Genomic DNA, 16,744 nt, shown 5'->3' with positions numbered 1-16,744 from the left:
AGGCTCGGTTTTTTTATATTTGCTTTTAAAATTATGAAGCACCCTTTTCGAATTTTATTTTCAAGGGATTAATAATTCTTTTTAAGCTACTGAAAAACTTCTAAGTATGCAGAAGAACGTGGGAGAAGTAGCTTGTGGCGGCCCTGGGGGCAGGGCTGCGCGCTGCTGCTCCTCACGCCCCTCGACATGAGGGTTAGCGCTGAGGGACATGGTGTAGTTGGGAACTGTTGGGTTGATGGTTGGACTGGATGATCTTCAAGGTCTTTCCCAACCTAGACGATTCTGTAACGTTTTCTTCACGACGCAATCTCTGTGCCAAGTGACAGTACTCGTGTTAACGTAAGCCGGGGAGTTCCTCTTCCCTCGCCTTTTACCTCGCGCCCGGCCCCGGGGCTCGGCTGCCCGCTGAGCTCCGGCTCACTGCCCGACGGGAGGGGGGCGGAAGGCGATACTCCTCTCCCCTCCCCTCCCCTCTCACCGCTACTGGGCTACCGACGCGGCCCCGCCGTGCTCGCCTGGCCTCGCACACGCTCCTCGGGCTCCTGCGGCGCGAGGGAGCGGGGCCTGCGCTCACGGAGGCCCTGCCCGCCGTCCGCGGCCTCGCCACTAGCGGCGCGGCGGCCCTCTCCCCGCTCTCCCGCCAGGGCTCCGCCTCCTCCCCGGCGCGGCGCCCGCCTCTGACGTCAGCGTGGCGGCGGCGCGCGGGGCAGCCATGGCCATCTGTCAGTTCTTCCTCCAGGGCCGCTGCCGCTTCGGCGAGAGGTGCTGGAACGAGCATCCCCGCGGCGGCGGCGGGCGCTACGGGCCCTCTGGGCCCCCTCCGACCCGCTACCAAGGTACCGCCGAGCGCGGCGGCCCGGCGGGCGGGGGCGCAGGGCCGGACGGCGGCCTGGGCGGCCTCCGGTGGGGCGGGCGGGCAGGGGGTGGAGGTGCGCGCTGAGGGCTTGGCGGCGCGGCCCCCGGTGCCGGCCCCGGGGCTCCGTCCGGCCCGCCGCTGCCGGGAGCTTCGAGGGACGGCGGCGGCCCTGCTCCTGCGTCTGTCGCCTTGGCAGCAGACGTTGGCGGCAGCGCCCGTTCTGGCGCTTGTGGGCTTGGGCTGTGGCGAAGGGACTGCGAGGTGCCACAGGCGGAAATAACAGTGGAACTTCGCTGAGCAGAGCAGTGAGCAAGTTCCAAGCACCTGCGTGATGTACTTTTTGAAGGTTAATTTTAATCGGATAGGGGTCTTTGGAGGCTTTCAGTATGCAAGAGACATGATGGGGAACAGACAGATACTGTTCGGGCAAGACAGTGACACGACTGCAGTTGTTTGTACCTGCTGAAGAAGGGTCAGTTTACCAGTAACACACACAGATGGGTCTCAGGTCTTAAAACTTAACTTGGAAGGCCTTGACAGTGCAACAGAGTCACTTCTATAGTGACAGGAGCCCCTAATGTAAATGCACTTTTGAGTTAATTTTTATTCTACTGGGGTAGGTACTTCATGAAACAGTGTAAGTAAAACTGAAACAGTCTCTTTTCTGCAGTGCCAACCAGTTGTTGGCATGGTGTTGCGAGGAGGAGTTCACACTTACCTTTGATTGGAGAACTACCCTGGATAACTCACTAAGTTAAGCTGGGTAAATAATCAGGTTAACTTATTAGGAAAAAACTACATTTTCTTTCCAAACTTTTTATTGTCACCATAAGAATAGTTACAGTCTTCACTGATGTTGTATTGTTTAATATCTTAATGATTTAAGACTTCTGTTGTTTGGTTTTTTTGTTGAAAGGTACTAGCGGAGGAGGAGGAGGCGGAGGAGGAGGAGGAGGATGGGGTACCACCAACCAGAGATACACTAACGTTATTCAGCCATCTACCTTTAAGTCTAATACATGGGGTGGCAGCAGAGATCACGGAAGAGGATTTTTTGGCTCCTCTGATTTTGGATCATCAGGCGGCAGCAGCAGAAATGCAGACTTTTCACAGAACAGATTCTCTGCGTTAATGAACAGTCAAAATATTGCTGATGGCTATAAAGATGAAGAGGAGAGACTTCTGTAAGTTATAGTCCTGTCTTACTGAAAGCATCTAGAATGAGCAGTTTAAAAGTTTACTGACTTATTAGGGGTAATGTAGAGGACATGATCATGAGGAGGAAGCTGGGATGTGTAGTAAGAACCATAGAAAACACCTCTTCACTGAGTTGTCTTGAGTTATGCTGGCACAGGAAGAAAGTGATCCTTGTTTTGAGCCTGGGTTGGGCAGCTAGACAGCTGTGATATTAATAAGGCAGTATGGTATTTAAGTTGTGGTCAGGAGGATAAGGAAGGAAACAAATTTCAGTACTTGAAAATAAGGGGCCAGAGCCCCTTGGACAGCATTTCAACCATTAAAAAAAAACTCTTTGAGAAAATGAACTATTTGACTTGGCTTTCCTGACACTTAAGGTAACAAATTGTTCTGCTAATAGCAAAACTATTGAAACCTGGTTTCACATGCATGTATGTTAGTCAGTTGAGAGGACCAGCAGGTTCAAGGTGATGAGAAGCAACAGGCAGTGTGATTTTCCTGAAGAAGCAGGGTTTTGGAACCGCTTTCTGTTGTTTTTTTAAGATTACATTAAGAAAATGCTTAACAGATTACTCATTTAGCTTCTCATACACAAACATATATTGTGTTACAAACAGCTGAAATACTTGGAATCTTTGTTACTGTGTAGTGGTCTGCTTGTCCACCTTAGTTTTTATCCTTTGTCCTGGTTTTGGCCAGGATAGAGTTAACTTTCTGTGGGCTGAGAGGGCTGGGTCCTGATTAGTCATTGGACCATTCCATGTCTTGTGACATCAAAGCTCAGACTATAGGCGGGCACGTGCATTATTTGTTTTGGTTTCGGTGTCGAGATCAACTGGGTGGGCTTCTCTGGTCAAGATCGCTGCTGGGGATGGACTCCATACCGGTCGCAGTTCGGTGAGCCACTACTGCATTTTACCTGGTTTGGACTACTATCATTGCTGTTGTTTTTGCAAGTAAATTTTTGTTATTTAACCTACAAATTTTTTTTTTTTATCCCTCCCCTATTTCACCGCGGGGGGGAGGTAAACAACTGGCCACCCGGCAATTTGCTACTGGCTGAGTTCAAACCACAACAGTTTTTGGCACCCAACGTGGGGCATGAAGTTTGAGATAATGGCAGAATGGGTAATAATGTTGATTTCTTGGCTCCTTAAGATTTTATCACCTAATTTGCATTATGTTTTTCCCATGCTGTTGCTCACAGTCCGTGAGAGTTGGGTTAAGATCTTGTTTTTGCTGTACTATGTGATGCTTATCTATGACAGGGTGCTGTCATCAGCCCTGGGGCTATTTACAATTGTGTTTGAGGAATTTGTGAATTTCAGATACCTTTGGAATGCTGATATTAACATTGTCGTTTTACTGCTAGGAGCTAGTGTGTTCCTGCAAGTGGTTCAGGTTTTGTTCAGGGTTAAGCAACTATTTAAGAATATCACCTGGAAACCTACCCCAAGATTGGAGAATTATGAGTGGCTGGGGATGTGGAGTAGCATGGGCAAGTACCTAGAACAGTGGGCACCTCCAGTGTATTGGAACTTCACTCCTGAACAGGTGCAGAATCCTGAAGAACTTGTAAAATATTTAGAAAAAGTATGTTGTCACCTGAGTAATTCCAGAGAGGCACAGCTCACTGCAACATGCTGGGGCCTAGCCCATGCCTACCCAGTGCTATTAAACACTGTTCAGCACCCTCAAGAGGAGGAGAAGGGCTGTGAGTCTGGTAACAAAGTAACAGACAGTGCAACCACTCCAAAATCCACAACAGAAACTACAACCCCAACCCCAGGCACTGCAGCTGAACCAGAGAACCAACCCATGACAATGTCAGTTGCTCCCACACATAAGAGGAAATACAGAAGAAAATCCCCTCCCAGCGTACAGGGTGATGATGAACCAGGCCCATCACGAGAACAGGAGGAGGAGGCAGAGCCAGTGATAGTCACCCGATCCTTATCCCTGAGTGAGTTGCACGACATGCGAAAAGATTGCAGTCGCCATCCAGGTGAGCAACTCGTTACCTGGCTGCTCCCATGCTGGGATAGCGGGGCCAGTAGCATGGAATTAGAGGGCAGGGAGGCAAGACAGCTAGGATCCCTGTCTAGGGAAGGAGGCATTGACAAAGCCATTGGAAAGAAGACACAAAATCTCAGTCTCTGGAGGCGACTTCTGTCAAATGTGAGGGAGAGGTATCCCTTCAAGGAAGATTTTGTATGTCATCCAAGTAAGTGGACCACTATGGAGAGAGGCATTCAATACTTGAGGGAGCTAGCTGTGTGGGAGATGGTTTACTATGACCCAGACAATGCACAGCTACCCACAGATCCAGATGAAGTCCAGTGCATCCGGCCCATGTGGAGGAAGTTTGTACGGAGCACACCATCATCATATGCCAATGCATTAGCAGTAGTGGATTGGAGAGACAAAGAGGGACCAACAGTGGATGAACTGGCTCGCTGACTACGACAATATGAAGAAAGTCTCTCCTCCTCCCTCACTGCGGCTGTGGAGAAATTATCTCAAGATTTACAGCAATTTAAACAGGACATGTCCTACTCCCCACCTGCACAGACTAGATCTCGGCTATTGGGAGCAGTCATCTCTCTACTCGAGGAAACCGGTATACACCACGGGGGAAGCTGTGGCATCGCCTGCGTGACTATGGAGAAGACATGAAGAAATGGGATGGAAAACCTGCCTACCTCCTAGAAGAGCGGGTATGTGAGTTGAAAGGAGGAACAAGTACAAAACGGGGTTCTTTTAGAAGAAATGCTGCTCCAGTTTCCAGTAATCAAGTGCCCAAACAGAGCAGAAAGGTCGACTTTGCTCATGATCCTATGTGAAGAACTTCTGACTTATATTCACAAGAAATAAGTGATCAAGATGAGACTAAAATCCATGCACACCACACTAACCCATTTGTTGTCAGTGGGTATTATAACCAACATTAGAGGGGCCCTGCCTTCAGCCGGGTGGAGGACAGGGACAATTGAGTTTATTGGTCCATGTGGATTCAGTGTCCTGGCATGTTGGACCCCCAGCAGTATAAGGCTCTAGTGGACACTGGCGCTCAATGCACCATAATGCCATCAAATTTTAAAGGAGCAGAACCCATTTGTATTTCAGGAGTGACAGGGGGGTCTCAACAGTTGACTGTATTGGAGGCCGAGGTGAGCCTAAGTGGAAAAGAGTGGGAAAAACACCCCATTGTGACTGGCCCAGATGCTCCATGTATTTTTGGCATAGATTATCTCAGGAGAAGGTACTTCAAGGACCCAAAAGGGTATCGGTGGGCTTTCGGTATAGCTGCCTTGGAAACAGAAGAAATTAAACAGCTGTCTGTGTTACCTGGTCTCTCAGAGGATCCTTCTGTTGTGAGATTGCTGAGGGTCGAAGAACAACGGGTGCCAGTTGCCACTACAACAGTGCACCGATGGCAATATCGCACAAATCGAGACTCTGTAATCCCTATCCATAAACTGATTCGTCAGCTAGAAAATCAAGGAGTCATCAGCAAGACGCGCTCCCCCTTGAACAGCCCTCTATGGCCACTGCGAAAGTCTAATGGAGAGTGGAGATTAACAGTAGACTACCGTGGCCTGAATGAAGTCACACCACCACTGAGTGCTGCCGTGCCAGACGTGCTAGAGCTTCAGTATGAACTAGAGTCGAAGGCAGCCAGGTGGTATGCCAAAGCATTTTTCTCCACTGATACTGCCAAAGCATTTTTCTCCATCCCTCTGGCAGCAGAATGCAGGCCACAGTTTGCTTTTACCTGGAGGGGTGTCCAATACACCTGGAATCGACTGCCCCAGGGGTGGAAATGCAGCCCCACCATTTACCATGGACTGATTCAGACTGCACTGGAACAGGGTGAAGCCCCGGAACACTTACAGTACATCGATGGCATCATTGTATGGGGTAATACAGCGGAAGAAGTTTTTGAGAAAGGGGAAAAAATAATCCAAATCCTTCTGAGAGCTGGGTTTGCCATAAAGTGCGGTAAGGTCAAGGGACCTGCACAAGAGATTAAGTTTTTTAGGAGTAAAGTGGCAAGATGGACGTCTTCAGATTCCAATGGAGGTGATTAATAAAATAACAGCTATGTCCCCACCGACTAACAGCAAGGAGACACAAGCTTTCTTAGGTGTTGTGGGTTTCTGGAGACTGCACATTCCAAATTACAGTCAGATTGTAAACCCTCTCTATCAAGTGACCTGGAAAAAGAATGATTTTATATGGGGCCTGGAATAACAACAAGGTTTTGAACAAATTAAACAGGAGATAGTCCATGCAGTAGCTCTTGGGCCAGTTCATACAGGACAAGATGTTAAAAATGTACTCTATACTGCAGCTGGAAAGAATGGCCCTACCTGGAGTCTCTGGCAGAGAGCACCAGGGGAGACTCAGGGTCAACCCCTGGGGTTTTGGAGTCGGGGATACAGAGGATCTGAGGACCGCTATACTCCAACCAAAAATGAGATATTGGCAGCATACGAAGGGGTCGGAGCTCCTTCAGAGGTGATTGGGACTGAAGTACAGCTCCTCCTGGCACCCCGACTGCTGGTGCTGGGCTGGATGTTCAAAGGGAGTGTCCCCTCTACACACCATGCAACTGATGCCACGTGGAGTAAATGGGTTGCATTAATCACACAACGGGCTCGAATAGGGAGCTCCAGCTGTCCAGGAATATTGGAAGTGATTACGAATTGGCCAGAAGGCAAAAATTTTGGAATGGCGCCAGAGGAAGAGGTAGCACGTGCTGAAGAGGCCCCACCATATAATAAACTACTGGATAATGAGAAGTGATATGCCCTGTTTACTGACGGGTCCTGTCGCATTGTGGGGAAACATCGAAGGTGGAAGGCAGCTGTATGGAGCCCCACACGATGGGTCGCTGAAGATGAAGGAGAAGGTGAATGAAGTCAGTTCGCAGAGGTGAAAGCCATCCAGCTGGCCTTGGATATTGCTGAGCGAGAAAGGTGGCCAGTGCTCTACCTCTATACTGACTCATGGATGTGGCAAATGACCTGTGGGGTGGTTACAGCAGTGGAAACGGAGCAATTGGCAGTACAGAGGCAAACCCATCTGGGCTGCTGAATTATGGCAAGATATTGCTGCTCAGGTAGAGAACTCTGGTTGTGAAAGTGCGCCATGTAGACGCTCACATAGCTGAGAGCCGGACCACTGAAGAACATCAGAACAACCAGCAGGTGCATCAGGCTGCTAAGATTAAGGTGGCTCAAGTAGATCTGGACTGGCAACATAAGGGTGAACAATTCATGGCTCGCTGCGCCCATGACTCCTCAGGCCATCAGGGAAGAGATGGAGCATATAGATGGGCTTGTGACCGAGGGGTGGACTTAGTCGTGGATGCCATTGCACAGGTAATCCATGAATGTCAAACATGTGCTACGATCAAGCAAGCCAAACTGTTAAAGCCCATTTCGTATGGAGCACGATGGTCAAAATATAAATATGGGGAGGCCTGGCAGATTGATTATATCACGCTCCCATGAACTCAGCATGGCAAACACTATGTGCTTACAATGGTGGAAACAGCCATGGGTTGGTTGGAAACTTATGCCGTGCCCCATGCCACTGCCCGGAACACCATTTTAGGCCTTGAGGAGAAAGTCTTATGGCAGCATGGCATGCCAGAAGGGATTGAGTCAGATAATGGGACACATTTCCGAAATAACCTCATAGACACTTGGGCCAAAGAACATGGTATTGAGCAGATATATCACATTCCCTACCATGCACCAGCCTCTGGGAAAATTGACCGATACAATGGATTGCTGAAAACTACACTGAGAGCAATGGGTGGTGGAACTTTCAAACAGGGACGTGCATTTAGCAAAAGCCACCTGGTTAGTCAATACTAGAGGATCTGCCAAGCAAGCTGGCCCTGCTCAGTCAAACCTCTTACTGTAGATGGGGATAAAGTCCCTGTAGTGCACATGAAAAATACGCTGGGGAAGACTGTCTGGGTTATTCCTGTATCGGGTAAAGGTAAACCCATGCGTGGGATTACTTTTGCCCAAGGACCTGGGTGCACCTGGTGGGTAGTGCAGAAGGACAGAGAAGTCTGATGCATGCCTCAAGGAGATTTGATTTTGGGTGAAAATAGCCAATGAATTGAACTGTCAAATAACCCTATTATTGCAATTGGTGCCTCACAACATCCTTCTGCCACATCCAAAGCCTTCTGCTCCACCGACTGAGCTAGCTTCACCTCATTCTTCCAGCCTTAAAGACTACCATGACAGATGGAACCTGAAATTATGGGCTAAATGAACTCAGCAGACATTTTGGAAGGATGGCCCATAGACTGAGGGGATGATATCTGTGAAACCTGGGAAAAAAAGGGGTGGTGATTCCTTAGAATGTATTTGGAACCTGAGCATGATGTCAGTGGTATGGAATAAGGGGTGGAGACTGTCCTGGTTTTGGCCAGGATAGAGTTAACTTCCCGTGGGCTGAGAGGGAGCACAGCTGAAGGGCTGGGTCCTGATTGGTCATTGGACCATTCCATGTCCATCAAAGCTCAGCCTGTAGGCGGGCACGTGCCTTGTTTGTTGTGGTTTCGGTTTCCGGATCAACGGGGTGGGCTTCTCTGGTGGGTTGAGATCGCTGCTGGAGATGGGTTCCGTACTGGCTGCCATTCGGTGAGCCACTACTGCATTTTACTTATTTTGGACTACTATCATTGCTGTTGTTTTTGCAAGTAAATTTTTGTTATTTAATGTACAAATTTTTTTCTTTATCCCTCCCCTATTTCGCGGTGGGGGGCGGGGAATAAACAACTGGCCACCTGGGCAGTTGCTACCAACTGAGTTCAAACCACAACATCCTTTCACTGTTTACATTTGGATTTACTTTTGTTGATGTTGCTTCTATTTCTCTGCTTTTGTAGTGTCTGGATTTTTATGCTTTTGATTCTTTTCCAGAAACTTACGTGGAACACTTATTTCTTTTTTTTTTTTTTTTCCTCTGTATTTTGCTATTTAATACTGTGCATGTTCATTTATATTGTAAAATCATCCAGTATTGAGAAGGTTTTAAATTGTAGAGATTAAAAAATACTTTGTGTGGTTTGGGATTTTGGGGTTTTTTTAAGATCTGGTTTGGTTTACTTGCAGTTAGATGATAAAGTAAAATGCTTTGAAGGGACATTCATGTATCTTGCCTGTTAAGTCCATTTTTTCCGCAGAGAACTGAGTAATTCTCTTGTTCATTCTGACTAGTGTCACACTTCATTAATTTTCATGGTAGCAGGTATTTGAATCTGACTTTGGATTCAAATTAGGCAATTGCTTCTGGTGGTTTTGTTTTCACCATATAATTTCACCTTCATCTGTGATTTTGGTTTTTTTTCTAGCGAATGTGTAGTGAAAGACATGGAGATTTGGCAGTCTTCAGGGCAATGGATATTTTCATGTTATTCACCCATGAAAGAAAAGCCGAATGTCTCAGGTAGGTAATGTTTTCAGAACTGCTGCATATTGCTGCTATTTAGGATGTTTCTTATGCTTGTCCACACTGTTGTACCTCTGTGGAACTATTTGCAAGGTGATAATTTGCCTTGTGATGGAACAGAAAGGAATATTGGATTATGGCAAATGTATTTTGGACGTTCATATCTTTGAAGTTCTGTAATGAATCCTTTTTGTGTCTCCAACGGTGACTGACTTATTACAGGTAATGTACCAAGGCCCATTTCTTCATAACTATAGAGGTCAATTGAAAGTATTAATGTATTTTCTGGGAGGTTTTTGATTATTCCTCTCCTTACAGGCTTTCACGATTTCTCTCCAGAAGAGTTGCGTCTGGAGTATTACAACTGCAGAGCAAACAATAACATTCAGAACTATGTAAGTATTTAAAAAATATTGACTTTTTATGGAACACATTTAGAGATAGGACTTGTCAGGTGGCAGCTCTTGACTCATTAATTACCAAACTCTAGGAGATTATGAGAATGCCAAAATATTTTTAAATTACTGTGCACCAAATAGAATGCAAAAATAGCTGCTAGTCTGTATGCTCTACCATAACTTCCTAGTTCTGTCTGAGATCACAGGATAAAACCATTGGATCTGGCATTCTAAAGCTGGTGGCCTAAATATTTAGACACATCAGCTCCTGCAAAAAGTGGAGACTCTTATCTAGTCTCAGTTAAATGTATGGTCTTTCTAAACCTAGACACTCCTTGTCTTAGTCTTGTCCCTGCTCTTGTGTGTTGTTTGTAGAAGGTATTTGAGTCCTGTCTCAAAAGTTTAATACTTTATATGCTATTAGCCAGTTTGAGTGTTAGAGCTGGATGTACAGCACTAGGTAGAACAGCAGGGAAGTTTATTTGACCTTGTTCTTTTACATACCTTTATTGCAGGCAATGCTGAAAATAGCAGATATTTCTAAAGGAGTATATACACTTCTAGAAAAGAAGTAATATATATGTTTTTATATGTATCTCTAAACTTATGTGTACCGTTCCTCCCTCATAGTCCTACCAATATCAAGGAAGCTACCACAGTTCAGTGTTGTGCCAGGAAAGGAATCGGGCTATTATATAGACACAAGGACAAACTAATTCAAGTTACATTGCACTTTTTCCTCTTCCCCTTGGTTCTGTATTGCAGAAGGAATTGCTGTTGTCACCACCGTTGCTTCACATGTTTAGAATTACCAGAATTGCATTTTCAGCGATGGGAGAAAGATTTTTCTTTTTTTTTTTTTAAAAAAAACCTTCAGTTAAAAAAATAAACTGAAATATTAAACAATACACTATGCCTGGCTATTAAAAACATTTGTGGCCTAACTGAAGCACTGAAAGCAAGTTCATGAAAGTCTCAGTATACAGATGATAAACTGTATGATACAGTTCTGTCACAGAATGTTTAAGTACAACATGTCTTTTCCAAAGCATGTGTTTCTATTCTTAAACTGGGTCAAAATCTGAATTTTCCAGTCTGTTTTATAAGAGCTGATACCAAGCAACATGATCTTCCAGCATGTGACTAGACACAAAAGAATTATTGATGTTTGTGATGTAAGACCCTTTTGAAAAATTAAGGAATTTGTTTACAAAAAGATTACTCACTGCACTCTTGCAGGCATTTGGGACATTACATGTTTTACTTGGTTAGTTTTTAAGGAAAATTGAATTAGGCCAGGCTTCAAATAAGGTGTGTTGAACTTAAATATAGGAAATTCAGGTTTGAAATTCCTGAAAAGTTAGTTATTTCATGACTTTCCAGTTTCATGTTTAATACTTTAATCACAGTTATCAGAAAGACACAGGTAGTATTTATTGCTGGATATGTTCTGAGCAGTAATCTGTTGGATCACATTAAAGGGGCTGATTTAAATTAAGGTTAATTTCTTCAAAGCTAAATATTTTAGGATGACACTGTGAAGTGTTTTGGATGATAATGTTTTGAAAATGGGCATTTTTTTTTTTTTCTGAAAATATGGGAGAAGCTAAGGCAAATCTTAGGTCTTCAGCTTAATGAATGAGTAATAAGTGGACAAACCAGAAATAAAACAAGGATTAAAGAGTTTGTTCTCTTAAACTTAAAATGTACATGTTTTTTGTGTGGTTTGTTTTTGTTTGTTTTTTTTTGTCCCAAGCACCTAATTCACATAGTGATAGAACTTAGATTTAGAAAGTCCCAGGACATTTTTTTAATCTTATGTGAGGTAAAAAACTTGATTTAAGGGCAATAGGAAGAGAATTGAAAGGAATTCTGTGTTAGTAACAAAAATTTCAGCTTTTAACCTTGAAGTTTCAGGAAAGCAAAAATCTTGTTGTCTTCGCTTAATGAAATTTCTTTTCTAATTCTAGAAATTTTCTTTCAGTTGTCAGATCACTTTTTTTTTTTTGTCTTCACCAGTAATAAAAACATGCTTTTCTTTTCCCCCCTTTTTAGATAAATTCTGTCCAACAGTTAGCAAAACAATGGAAAAATAATCTGTTTCAGTTGAAATCTTTAAATGCATCAACAAAAGCAGCTTTGGTAAGTGTTAATGAAGGTAAACTGTTTCTGTTCCTGATGTCATTTTTTTGTTTATCTTGGGCAAATGTTTTTCTTAGATTTGTGGTTTTTTAGACACATTTCACCAAACTGTCCTGCAAATGCCAATGTTAATTTCTGCTACAAAGATTTCTAAGATATGATAGTTGTAATATGTCACCTTGTTTTTATTGAAGAGATCTTGCAAATGTTCCATAGAAACTTCAGCTCTTATCAAAGTATTTAACTACACTTCTACTAACTTTATATAAATAGGTGATAGGTATTGCTTTGAAGATCGCAGGATACACTATATTTTACAACCAGATATATGTGATTCTTTTAGGGCATCCTTGTTTGCACCTAAATAGCTGAGACAACATCAAACAAAGTGTTTGATCCCTAGATTCATTGGCAATTTTATGGTAGATCTATGAACTGTTCTGAAAATCTCAACCATAACGTGTTATATTCTGACACTGTTGAAAAACATCTGGCATGAAAGCTTTTGGCTGACTGGCAGCACAAAGACCTTGACAGTAATCTTAGAATGCTCCTGGGAAAATTAGAGAAAGTGGAAAGGGTATAAGGAGGAACTACATAAGAGGATAATGATTGCAGTTTGAAAACTGCCCCATCTCTCTGTCTATGTGGTTTTTATAGGCAATAGAAGCGTGACTGAGTATTCTAGCACTGCCTGAGACAGGTGAACATGAAAGTCTGTCAATACTGTTTTGGGTCTTAATCCACCTTTCTCTGGAATCATGAAATTGGTGTATTGCAGGCAGGTATTATAAAACTCTTTAACTAAGGAAAGTAGTGAATCGGGATGGTTCTGTGTTAGCAAGGCAGCAGCTGGAACCCAGGTTTGGAATACTATTATTGCAAGCCACATAGTAGTAACCATGGCTTAAGGTTGGGATCCGGCTGAGTACATGTATAGTAAGAGGCCCACCTTTCTTTACTTTATAGTAAATCCACCCCACCTTTCCTTCCGTGTGCTGATGTTGTCTCTTCCAAGGTATAATCAGCAGATGAGACCAGAATTGTCCTCCAGGCCATCTTAGGATAAGTAGAGCATTTTGGTAACACCAGAAGGAGAAATTGATAGATAGGTGGGAGAGAAACTGTTTGGATAAAATTTGAAGATATAAAGACTAGTTGTTCCTGGGAAAGTGACAAACACTTGTGAATCTAGATGTGTCGGAAGAGAATGTTTGAGTTAAAGGCAATGTTAAATAATCAGGGAGATAGAGTAACTTAAGTGGAGTCTGCATGAAGTGCATTAAAGTTTTAGTAATCTGATCATACCCCTTGGTATGTTCGAGGGTGAAGGTGAAGAAGTGGGATTTGGGCTTTAGCACAGAAAACTAGATGTGCCGAAGTGAGAACAGACTTAAGTCAAAGCAGTGACATAGAAAGGGTCATAAAGTACTAACTGAAATAGGTAGGAGATGAGAAGGAGAGCTGGAAGGGGTGTTCAGCTCATTGACTGACAGACAAAAATATGTAAATTGTAATATATTTGTGTTTCTGCAGTGTTTTACAGAGAACAATGGATTGCCTTAAAGCATTTTGTTCATAGCTGCAAGAGTATGCAATCGTGCTGAAAGTGATCAGTGTCTGACTTAGGCTGAGTTGTATTAAATTGGACTGGGCAGCTATATTTTTGTTTCAAGTACTTATTGAAACACATTTCACTCTTTTGGAATCTATTTTTCATTTATGTATTTGGAATTTTTTAAGCTCTCCGAATTAAAGAACACAGTCAGTCAACCATTGCCTTCCTTTGGATTTGGAGGACAGCAGACATCAAGCTTTGGATTGTCAAGTAAGTTCCTGCATTAAGAACCCACAGTTAAACGTTTTCTTGAGTTTTTTCTTCTTCTGCGTTACTGAAATACAGCAGTGGTTTAGTATCACAGGTGTGCGCATTGTAACATTTTTTCATAAATGTTTTAATTGCAGACTTTCCTGTGAACAGCAGCAGTAACAGTGCTAGTAGCTTCTCCTTTAAAATAAGTTCCAGTCTCGTTAGTGCATCATCTGGAAACACCCCTGCTTTTGGGAGCAGTTCTGCTGGTTGTAATCCTGCATTTGGTATGACGTCCTCTCCAAGTGTATCCCATTCTGTTGGTTTTGGCAGCCCGGTGGCTCCATCTGCAGCCTCCTTCTCATTTAAAACTTCTGAAACAACTAGCGGTTTTGGAACTTCTGGGTTTTCAGGGTTTGGCAGTTCTTCTGCTGTGAACACTTCAAGCACCACTCCGCTTACAGACTTTGGAGCTTCTAATGCAGCAGTAGCAGCTTCTCCCTCACATTCAAGCAGTACTTTATTTGGACAGACTGCCAGTGCCTCTGGACATAACATAACATCAGCGTCTTCTGCAGTCACAAACAATACTACATCAGGGAAGTTATTTACACCAAAGAGTGAATTGTCAGCTGAAGAGTTGAAACAATTTGAAGCAAAAAAGTTTACGATGGGAAAGATTCCTCTTAAGCCACCCCCGTTAGAACTTTTATAAGTTTAGGACTTTTAAGTTTATTCTGAAATAATGTGTTATGGTAACTTCTCTGATACCTAAACTACACAATTTTGTGGTTGAGTAATAAAATGCTTCCATCTGAGTTAATTTTTGTTTCATCTCTAAGTCTTCTGCAATAATAAACACAGGTATAAACATTTGAACACTGTATTTTATGATTTCTTGGTTATTTTGGAGTGGACCTTTTACATCAAAGAAATGAACTAATGAAAATAAAATGTATAGTTCCCTTTCCCTTTTTGCCCTGAAATTCCGGGCAAAAACTGTATTAAAAAGGCTTTGTCCAAAGTAGGAATGCTTTGGTGAGGTATTCACAGCCTACTGTGAGTAGAATGCTAGAAAGAAACAGTTGCTGTGCAAGACTACTTGTTGGACCACCTTGTCTCTCGCCTCTTCTTTTAAAGGGTTTGTGCAGCCTTTGACAACTGTGTTTGGAGGTAGAGGGCTCCTCTGTGGTCTGTACCTGGCTACGTGCGTCTGTCACCTGTGAGTCAGTTACCTCAGCCCATGTGCTTGGTGTAGATGTACCACAGACTTGCATATGTTTTGTTATAGTACTGGGTTGCTTATATGGATTTTTCTGGTGATTGTTTTGTAGATGAAATAAGGCATCTGGTTTCTGTTATTGCTGTTAATGACCCAGCGCAGGCTTCCTGTAACTCACAAACAAAATACTGATAACACTGGCCTAGAGTTCCATGTAATTCTTAGGAAGCGTGTTTTCCAAGTGAGGTCTCGGGAGCAGTACTAAGACTTGTACAAATTAAGACATGTACCTCTGTCAGGGCTCGCTTAGTTCTGGATCATTTATGCCAGTTACTGAGATTTTGACACAGGAACTGGGCAACATACCAAAAGCCATGGGAGTTGCAGAAATCCTCCATCTTTACAGAAGTTGTTAAACTCACTTTTGTAAGAAGTTAGTACTTAACAACAAACAAGAAAATGTTTGTGGTTTGTCGGATGACTTCCATAACTGCCTGAACTCATTCTATTACATGCTCTACTCTTTCCCATATTTCATTTGTGAAGCCCTAGTGGTTCTCAAACCCAATTATATCAGAAAGCTATAAGGTTTTTCTAAAGTTCCTATACATTTTATTATTATTTGTATTAAAGCAGCATTCTAGCATGGCAAGAGTGTATTTTGGGGTAAAGGTACAGAATTAAGTCCTGCTCATAAGGATCTTAAGGATCCCATGGCATACTTTAGAGACCTGTGGATGGTTCTGTCTTACATTTAAATTAGTAGGAGTTTTGAAGTCACTTGTGCTTCTTTCCTAATGCTCATCCCCTTAAATTACTATTTTAACAAATGAGCAAGGAGCATTCTAAGTCACAGTTACAGATGCTCCCTCTGATGACTGCTAAATGCTATCTTTACACACAAGGCCACTGTGTGAGCTGCTGTACCACTTAAGAGCTTGAAGCACCTTGCTTTTGAACTGAAGCGATGAGCTAAAACCTTTAGTCTTTCTTAGAGTATTTCATCTGGCTGTGACTGCAAAGGTTTATTAAGAGCTCTCAAGGCTCAAAAGGGCACAAGCGTTTTTTTAAGTTGAAGTGCTTTTGCTTAAAAAAAAAAAAGTAAAGCCATGAAAAATCTGAATAATCTACTGTACGTACCGAAAAGAACGTTGGCTAGATGTTCTCAAACATCATACTATCCTACAGGGACCTAAGAGGAGAAGGGAATTTTGAAGACTTAATGGCAAAGTGATCTAAGAAATAGAAAGGTTAAGGGAGGTACTCCTAATTTAGATTACAATAAGTATAAAAATCATGTTTGATCAAATTTTTTGAACAAATGCAGTTTTTGAGATCATTTCCTCACCCTCAAAGACAAATAAAAAATCCACTATTACAGAGATAGTAAGACTTGGTGTTTCATCCCAAATGGGTTTCTGAGCATCTAAAAAGATGGTAGAGAGCGGTGTGATATGACTTACCTAGCAAAAGGCAAGCTGTGTTATTTGGCTGCAGAAGTAGAGATAAGGATAGAGTAGAACAGAAAGAGATAGTATTGCTCTAGTGGGCTTACTAAACTGCAGAAAATAAGCAACCATTTGTCAGTAGATCAAAGCAATCTTTCCCAGCGTTTGCACTGTATTTAACTTTTTTTT

The 16,744-nt window shown here is 43.1% G+C and overlaps 1 protein-coding gene across 1 annotated transcript; it reads left to right on the top strand.

The window, feature by feature from the left end:
• Positions 1 to 681: 681 nt before the first annotated feature.
• NUP42 (nucleoporin 42) lies at positions 682 to 14,764 on the top strand. The gene is made up of 7 exons (XM_074862885.1): positions 682 to 836; positions 1,773 to 2,040; positions 9,438 to 9,532; positions 9,854 to 9,930; positions 11,989 to 12,075; positions 13,819 to 13,903; positions 14,041 to 14,764. The coding sequence occupies exons 1-7, from the start codon at positions 713 to 715 to the stop codon at positions 14,598 to 14,600; spliced, it is 1,296 nt and encodes a 431-aa protein (XP_074718986.1). The 5' UTR covers positions 682 to 712; the 3' UTR covers positions 14,601 to 14,764.
• Positions 14,765 to 16,744: the final 1,980 nt, after the last annotated feature.

This window comes from Strix uralensis, chromosome 1, assembly GCF_047716275.1.
Source record: "Strix uralensis isolate ZFMK-TIS-50842 chromosome 1, bStrUra1, whole genome shotgun sequence".
Taxonomy (NCBI): domain Eukaryota; kingdom Metazoa; phylum Chordata; class Aves; order Strigiformes; family Strigidae; genus Strix; species Strix uralensis.
Note: the sequence above shows the minus strand (reverse complement) of the source record. Positions and strands in the feature narration are given on the sequence as shown.

Bases quoted from the DNA above. Each gene is read 5' to 3' on its own strand.
- NUP42 (XM_074862885.1), top strand. From the start codon at position 713: ATGGCCATCTGTCAGTTCTTCCTCCAGGGCCGCTGCCGCTTCGGCGAG. The intron at 2,041-9,437 runs GTAAGTTATAGT...TTTTTTTTCTAG, and splicing joins GATGAAGAGGAGAGACTTCT to CGAATGTGTAGTGAAAGACA. The intron at 9,533-9,853 runs GTAGGTAATGTT...CTCTCCTTACAG, and splicing joins AGAAAAGCCGAATGTCTCAG to GCTTTCACGATTTCTCTCCA.